The sequence below is a fragment of the Otolemur garnettii genome, unplaced genomic scaffold (genome assembly GCF_000181295.1).
Source record: "Otolemur garnettii isolate 467f Iridium unplaced genomic scaffold, OtoGar3 scaffold00029, whole genome shotgun sequence".
Classification (NCBI taxonomy): domain Eukaryota; kingdom Metazoa; phylum Chordata; class Mammalia; order Primates; family Galagidae; genus Otolemur; species Otolemur garnettii.
In genome coordinates this window covers 13,737,728-13,745,695 of record NW_003852424.1, presented here as the reverse complement: position 1 = coordinate 13,745,695, position 7,968 = coordinate 13,737,728, and the positions used below count along the sequence as shown (strand labels likewise).

Below are 7,968 nucleotides of genomic sequence, written 5' to 3'. Positions count from 1 at the left end.
TCTCAAAAAAAAAAAAAAAAAAAAAAATTAATGTGCAAAAGCAAAGAATGTTTGAACAATGGTTGAATGCAACAAAGAAAGGCCTCCAGAAACTTTATTCATTCTTCCATGAAAGAGAGCACAAGGTGAGAATACTCCCTATTAGAGATCCTAGACAAAGCAATAAGTCAAGGGAAAGAAAGACCCAAGACTCATCAAGTGAAAAGCAAGCTTCAGACAGTGTGTGGAACATAACCAGCCAGGGTGATAGAGCACGTGTCTGTGCATGTACTCACGTGCATAAGATAATCCCATCCTTCAAGCCCTTCTGGAAATCAGGGCCAATGGACAGGCCAGTGAGCCCCTCAATCCAGCTCCTGAGTTCAGCCTCCTTCTGAGGGTCATATTTGGATAGGAGCTGGGCAGGGGGAGGCAAAGGGTACAGGGCTGAGCTGGGGTAAGGGCACATCCAGAAGAAACCCCCAAAGTTTCTGACAAGGCAGGGCCAGTGACTCTAAAGTGGAGGTCCCCACCCCACCCAAGCAGACCCTCTCCCTTTCCCACCAGCAGGAACAGCCCAACCCTTGCTCATAGGCAAAGATGAAGCACACACAGGAAGCACGGTCATAATCCAGACTGATAATTAGCTCTTAACTACCTTTAGGGGTGCCAAGCCAGGCAGGCTCTGGCCCTCTGGCCCCCTCATTTCCTGGTTACGTTACACTTAACATGTAAGTGTCAAGCATCTTAAAATATGCTATTCAGTGGCATTTGGTACATTCACACTGCTGTGAATCACTACTATCTAATTCCAAAACATCTGATCATCCCTAAAAGAAGCCCTATCCCCATCAGTAGTCACCCTCATCCCCCTCTGCAGCCTCTGGCAATGATGAACCCATTTCCTATCTCTGTGGACCTGCCTATTCTGGACATTTCATATAAATGGAATCACATACTGTGTGTCCTTCTGTGTTTGCCTTCTCTCACTGAGCATAATGTCCTCAATGTCCAGTCTGTATTAGAGCCTCCTTCCTTTTTGTGGTTCAGTGATATTCTATTGTATGAATGGACAACATTGTGATTATCCATTGATCCCTCAATGGACACTTGGGTTGTTTTGTTTCCACCTTTGACTGCTGTGAACAGTGCTGCTGTAAACATAGAGTGTACAAGTTTTGTTTGAACACCTGCTTTTACTCCTCTTAAGTGTGTACTCAGCAGTGGAATTGCTGGGTCATGTGGAAACTGTGTTTAACTTACTGAGGAGCTGCCAAACCTCTCTCTGTTTCTCAAACCAGGCTAGGTCCTGCCTCAGGGCCTTTGCATGTACTGCACTATCACTATGGCCTCAGATATTTGCCTGGCTTGGTTCCTCCCTTTAGACCAGCCATATACTGAAGGCCACCTGACTATACCAGGTAACAGGTCCCCCATATCCTTGTTTCTCTGACTCTATTTTCCTTCCAGTGTTTGCCTCCACCTTCTGTCCTTACTTAAGATCCAACTCCCTTCTGTGCTTTGCCATCTTGCTCAGTGACATCCCCACAGTCACTGGGTAGATAAAAACACTCAAGGTCCTCCATTAGATTATCATATACCCATGGCCCACAAGCATATACCTGCTTGTTCCCCACTGCAGCATCCCAGAGTACCAAAGGCTCAGAAACCTGGAGTGGCTGGGCCTAGGGATACCCAGGGGAGATGTGTTCTGCCATGGGGCAGCTCCTGCCAAAGGTGGTGAAAAGTTGGATTGCTCTCATCCATCCTGTCCAGCTCCAGGGGTTTCTGCTGAGGAGCCCCATAACTTCCACTGCTCCTTGAGAAAGGATGCCCTTTCCCCAGGGGAGCAGAAGGACCCAAGAGCAGACCCACACTGCTCTCAGCTCTGCACCCAGCTCCCCAGATGACTAATGTAAGTCTCAGTCTCCCCATCTCCCTGTTGAAGGACTTAGGTAAGGTCTTTCGAGCTGAGCCCTCTATTTCTGGCTCCTGCCTGGGAGCCCCCTTATTCTGAAATCAGGGCTGAACACTGGCAACACAGAGGAGACATAGGGACTCACCCAGCTGTCTTGTTCTCCTGGTCCTACCTACCCACCTTAGCTGGACATCCTTAGGCTGTCTCTAGTTCCCCAGCTGGGAGAGAAGGGGCAAGGGGGTAGCCCTGCCCAGATGGAGCTTTGTCTATCCTGAGGAATGAGAGAGGAGGACTGAAAGCTGAGTCCTAGATGGTCGCTGAACATGCCCAGCCCAGCTGGGTCTTACCCTTGCCAGCTCCTAGGGCCAAGAGGCCAGGGTCCCAGGCAGAGGCGCCTGGCTGGGCCCCTCCCACAGCAGCCAGTTTCCTCCCAGAGCTGCCCAGCTGGGCCCTCAGCACATTCCTCCTTACCACAAACTGCCAGGAATGCAATGCTGCCTCCCTGCTAAATCAGGACCAGCTGCTCCCAACAGGTCTAGCCCCTCAACTGGGATCCTGCAGCCATGGCATCTCAGAGAGACACACTGGACTGGGAGCCTATGCCCCAGTGTCATCTATCCAGGGATAAACTGAGGCACAGAGGTGTAGAGGAGAAAGGCTTCTGGGTCTCCCTTGTCTTAAGCAGTTGGTAATAGGGATGGGGGGAGCAGAAGCCACTAGAAGCCAGTTTCCAATTGGGGTATGACCCCTTAGTGACTCTGGCAAGCTGGTCAATACCACACCCATTCTCCAGACAGGGCTGGCCACAAGGAACCAACAGGGATACTCCAGTTTCTCAACTCACCCCCACCAGGGAAGGTGGCACTGTGCCCACCTACCCACCCATCTTGGGAAGCTGCCCCACCCGTGAGGAGTGCTGTGTGCCCTGTCTCACTTCTGCTGCCAGGGTGGGGTAGGGGTGCCCAGACTGCCTGCGTAGGCAAGGGCCACCAGGCACCAGATCCTACAGGTCTAGATTCTAGTCTTGGCTCTACCACTTGCAGGCCATGTAGTTCTGGTCAGCTGCAACACGGTCTCTGAGCCATAATCGCATAGCAAGTCTCCCCTAAACTGTCTCTGTGCAGTTACAGGCAGGCTCTGTCAAAATCCAGCCCATCTGGCTCAGCGCCTATAGCTCAACTGGCTAAGGCGCCAGCCATGTACACCTAAGGTGGCGGGTTCGAATCCCCAGCCTGGACCCGCCAAACAACAATGATGGCTGCAACCAAAAAAAAAATAGCCGGGCGTTGTGGCGGGCGCCTGTGGTCCCAGCTGCTTGGGAGGCGGAGGCAGGAGACTCGCTTGAGCCCAGGAGTTGGAGGTTGCTGTGAGCTGTAATACCACAGCACTCTACCCAGGGGGACAGCTTGAGACTCTGTCTCAAAAAAAAAAAAAAAAAAAAAAAAATCCAGCCCATCACAAGTTCCCTGGTGTTTAAGGGGAAGTCCAGAACCCCAGGGCTCATTGGGGGACCCTGGTTGCCCCAAGCCATAGTATTCCTTTCTGCCAAAGGGCTCCCAGAAGCTCACAAAGGCAATGCAAAAATTCTCTCCCCTATGTGTGGGCCCTAGGGTGCCTTTCAGAGGCTAGCAGGACTAGGGTTGGTGCCCTCAGCGTGCCCAGGCAGGCTTCTGCTACAGCTGAAGCCACATTCCCAGGTGCCTGGTGTGTGTGTGTGTGTGTGATGGGCAGGGATGACAAACCCCTCCTGCAAGAAGGGTGCAACAGTGTCAGGCTTTGGATCTCCCATCTCTGAGATACCCAGAAGTGTCTGGTCCCTCTCTGAGCCAGAACCACAAGTGGTTTTGTAAAAGAAGTGCCTCCTCCTGGTCCCATTTCATATTTTCAGGTTACAAAACCCACACATTTTAGGGTCACCTTCAGGGAACCCCTTTGGTGTCCCTTAAAATTTATCAGCTAGGGACAAAAAGAACGTAGAAGTGAACTAGCTGCCTAAGGAGACTGTTCCCCCACAGTTGTAAGACAGGTCAGGAAATTCCTGTGGGGGGACCAACACCTTTCTCAAAAAGCACCCTGGGTCACTCCTTCCTTTCCTGAAGTTTAAGTGGCAAAAAAAGCAGAAGTGTGGCCAGGAGATGAGGAGGGGGCTGGGTGGTCCCCCACCGCTCCAAGTCCTTCTTGGGCCTTGACGCCTTCAAAGGGTCCACGCCTGAGCGGTTGGGAGTTGGCAGAGGAGGGGACTTCTCATAGGGAGGAGTCTGGGCACACAGCTTGGGGAAAAGGTTACCCCTAGATGCTGGGGAGATGGGTCATCACCAGAGGTCAGACCTCGCTGCTCCCTCAGACTTGAGGGAGCCCAGGGAAAGGCCCCAGACCACCCAGAGGTCAGGGAGAGGTGATCCCTTGTCCCCGGTGCGAGACGCACTGCCCGCTAGTTGCAGGGGAGCCCGGCGTCGCCGGACTCATAAGCGAGTTCGAGCGCGCCACAGCCGCGGCTAGTGGAGCCCAGTGACGCGCCCACCACTCACCCGATTCTTGACCTCGGCGGAAAGCCCGTATGAGGGTCCCTTGTTGAACTGCGTGGAGCTCATGGCTGGCTGGAGAGGAAGGGAAGCGCCAAACAGGCGAGACAGAACCAAGATGCTGGCAGGGACTGAGGGGCTGGGGCAGGGTTGGGGCGCCACGCCTCCTGCCGCCCATTGGCCCAGAGTGCAAATGTCCTTATAAGGCCTGAAAGCACCGAATTCCTGCGGTTGCAAACTTCCTGAGTCCTCACGGTAGCCCCTAAACACCTCCCCCTTCCGTTCCTGTCACAGCACCTCTATCCTCAACGGCTGGGAGGGGCACCTCGAACACTAAAACTACGGGAAAACTTAAGCAGGAAGGGGCAGGGACTGCGAACTGCCAAGACCCAGCATTCCTGCACTCTCCTTGCTAGGCGGCTTTCTTGCACTTCCTGGGTCTCCAGTTACCCTTCTGTACAATGGCAGAAGAGGGGAATTGTGGGTTGGGCTCCTAAATCCTTTGGAACAGAAATGAGAGCTCCTGCAAGCCCCTTTGAGGTACATCCCAGTCTTGGCCCCTCCCAGGGACTGTGATAGCTGAGGGTGGGCAAGGGAACCAGGACAAGTTCCTCAGAGGAGGGGGTCACTGGAGCTGGGGTTTTGACGGCTGAGCGGGAGTTTGCCAATCCAAAAGGAAATGGTATTCCTGGTAGAACAAAAAGTACAAAGACTGGAGAACTGTCAGTGGTTGAAAGCTTGTAGTGATCAGATCAATTGGGGAATGGGGTGTGTGTGAGAAGAGGTTTTGAATTTAGGGCTGAAGATGAAAAAGCAGAGTCAAGTTCAGAAGAGGCCCTTGGGGAAAGGGAGAGGCTGCCAAGCACACTAGGCCAGGCATACCATTGGCATTCAATAGGTGATATCTGCTTGCATAGATAAATCAATAGATTAATAGATGAATAACAGAATAAGTGAATTCACTTATCCAGTAATTCACTGATTCATTTGTTCATTCATGCACCTATTTATTCATCAAAAGCTCCCTGCCTTGTGTTCTGGGACAGTCTACTACTAGGAGATGCTAGCTCCCAAGAGACTTAGATTTGACTTTGTCCACCCCTGGGAAGACAGTGGCAAGCACAGAACGCCCTACCTTCTCCATGTGAACAGAAACAGAACAGGAGGGGCTTGAGGCTAGAGGAACTAGGGGGTCAAAAACTGTATGTAAGACAGGATGGGGGGAAGGGGTTTTGAAATGTGAGTAGGAGTTAGATACATTTGGCAAGTGGTTAGTTGGGCTCTGTGAGGGCTCAAAGATGACTCACCCCTTTCCCTTCCCTGGGGCACAATTCTACCAGATGCCCTACTCCCTAGATGTCTGTTTCTTCTTTGCCTGTCATTCTCTCATTCCATCTATCTGAAGGAGGCTTTCTTCAAGGTTCAAGTCCTAGCCCAGTGGTTTTGGGTAATTCCTTCTGGGTCAGTTTCATCATCTGAGAAATGGAGACTAATGAACAGCTTGACAGTGAGATTATCCTGCATGGAGAGAGTGTGGAGGTCATCAAGGTGTGGATCTTCTGTAGGTTCTGCAGGTGCACTGGAGGATTGTGGCGGCAGGAATGTGGCTAGTGCAGTCCTCTGAACACACAACCCCTACCTGTGCTGGATGCAGGCATCATGTCCATGGGCTTCCTCACTGTGCTTTGGCCCCTGGTGTGTCCAAGGGGACCCCCAGCAACCCTCCAGAGATGTCATCTTGGACTCTGGGTCTCTGGGACAAAGTTTGCATGTGAGACCTGTGTCCTGGGCACTAAGTCCCACTACAGTGTCTTAGAGCAGGTGGGAGTCCAGGAAAGAGAGCTGGCGGGGGCCTCTGCAGAGCAGGGCAGGAGCTGAACTGCAGATACAAGTAGACTGAGACCCTGAGGAATTCCACATCCTAGAAAAACCTGCCCTGCCACTGGGCATGCAGCCCAGAAATTTGAAGTGTGGCTAGTGCCATCAGGGAAGCAAATATTTCATTGTCATTAATTCCAATTGATTTCAATTAAAAATAAAAAACTGACACTGGGTTCAGTTTGGGGAAAACCATTGTGTAGATTTAAACAACTTGGTTATGGCTCGACACCCATAGCACAGTGGTTATAGCGCCAGCAAGGCTGGCGGGTTCAAGTCTGGCCCAGGCCTGCTAAACAACAATGACAACTGCAACAAAAAATAACTGGGTGTTGTGGTGGGCACCTGTAGTCCCAGCTACTTGGGAGGCTGAGTCAAGAGAATTGCTTAAGCTCAACAGTTTGAGGTTTCCTGTGAACTGTGATGCTATGGCACTCTACCCAGGGTGACACAATGAGACTGTCTCAAAAACAAACAAAACAAACAAAAAAAACCTGAACTTGGTTTGCTATTGATTTTCCTTTTCAATGAAATATAAATACTGTACAGGTGAGAATTTCTGAGGAAACTTCAGCACCCAGATTAAGGTTCTCTGTGAGTGGGAGACAGATACCAGATTCCAAAGACTTGGTACCAGCTGGGCGTGGTTGCTCATGCCTGTAATCCCAGCACTTTGGGAGGTGGAGGTGCATGGATCACTTGAGCTCAGAAGTTCAAGACCAGCCTGAGCAAGAGTAAGACCCCATCTCTACTAAAATAAAAAAATTAGCTGGGCATTGTGGCAGGTGCCTGTAGTCCCAGCTAATTGGGAAGCTGAGGTGTATGTGGCTGGCACCTTAGCCACTTGAGTAAGGTGACCAGATTTTAACATTGGTAAAGCAGGACACCACTGACGGGAGGGGGGCGTTCTTAATTAAACATTTGGTCTATATGGAGCAACAAAATTTTTCATAGAACGCAAAAATAGTATTGTAACATATACTTTTTAATTTCAACATAAGTACAATTTACAAATATAATACATTAAAAAAATTATGTATGGGGGGGCGCCTGTGGCTCAAAGGAGTAGGGTGCCAGCCCCATATGCTGAAGGTGACAGGTTCAAACCCAGCCCTGGCCAAAAAAAAAAATTATGTATAGTATTATTTTATGTGTGGACATCAGAAAAATCACAATTAAATGTTAAGACTTTGAAAGCCATTTTATGTGTGAAATATAATTTAACAAATTCTTGTGAAAAATTTCATGACTTTTTAAATGACAGCAATCTACTAAAAAAATTCACTCAAATGAGAAATATGCCAAAGAATAAAATAATACTATACATAATTTTTTAATGTAGTATATTTGTAAATTGTACTTATGTTGAAATTTTTAAAAATATATTACAATACTATTTTTGCATTCTATGAAAATTTTTGTTGCTCCATATAGACCAAATTTTTAATTAAGAACCTCCCCCCCTTGGCTCAGCGCCTGTGGCTCAAGTAGCTAAGGCGCCAGCCACGTACACCCAAGGTGGCAGGTTCGAATCCAGCCTGGGCCCGCCAAACAACAACGATGGCTGCAACCAAAAAAATATAGCCAGGCATTGTGGCGGGCGCCTATGGTCCCAGCTACTCAGGAGGCTGAGGCAGGAGACTCGCTTGAGCCCAGGAGTTGGAGGTTGCT

The 7,968-nt window shown here is 49.9% G+C and overlaps 1 protein-coding gene across 1 annotated transcript in view; it reads right to left on the bottom strand.

Annotated features, from left to right (window-relative positions):
- CNN2 (calponin 2) overlaps nt 1–4,527 on the bottom strand; it is an 8,652-nt gene extending 4,125 nt beyond the window's left edge. Inside the window, exons 1-2 of the mRNA XM_003788686.3 lie at nt 4,426–4,527; nt 276–397 (exon numbers count right to left, since the gene is read on the bottom strand). Of these exons, the coding sequence (XP_003788734.1) occupies nt 276–397; nt 4,426–4,488 (185 nt within the window). The 5' untranslated portion in view covers nt 4,489–4,527. The remainder of the gene's footprint in view (nt 1–275; nt 398–4,425) is intronic.
- Nucleotides 4,528–7,968: the final 3,441 nt, after the last annotated feature.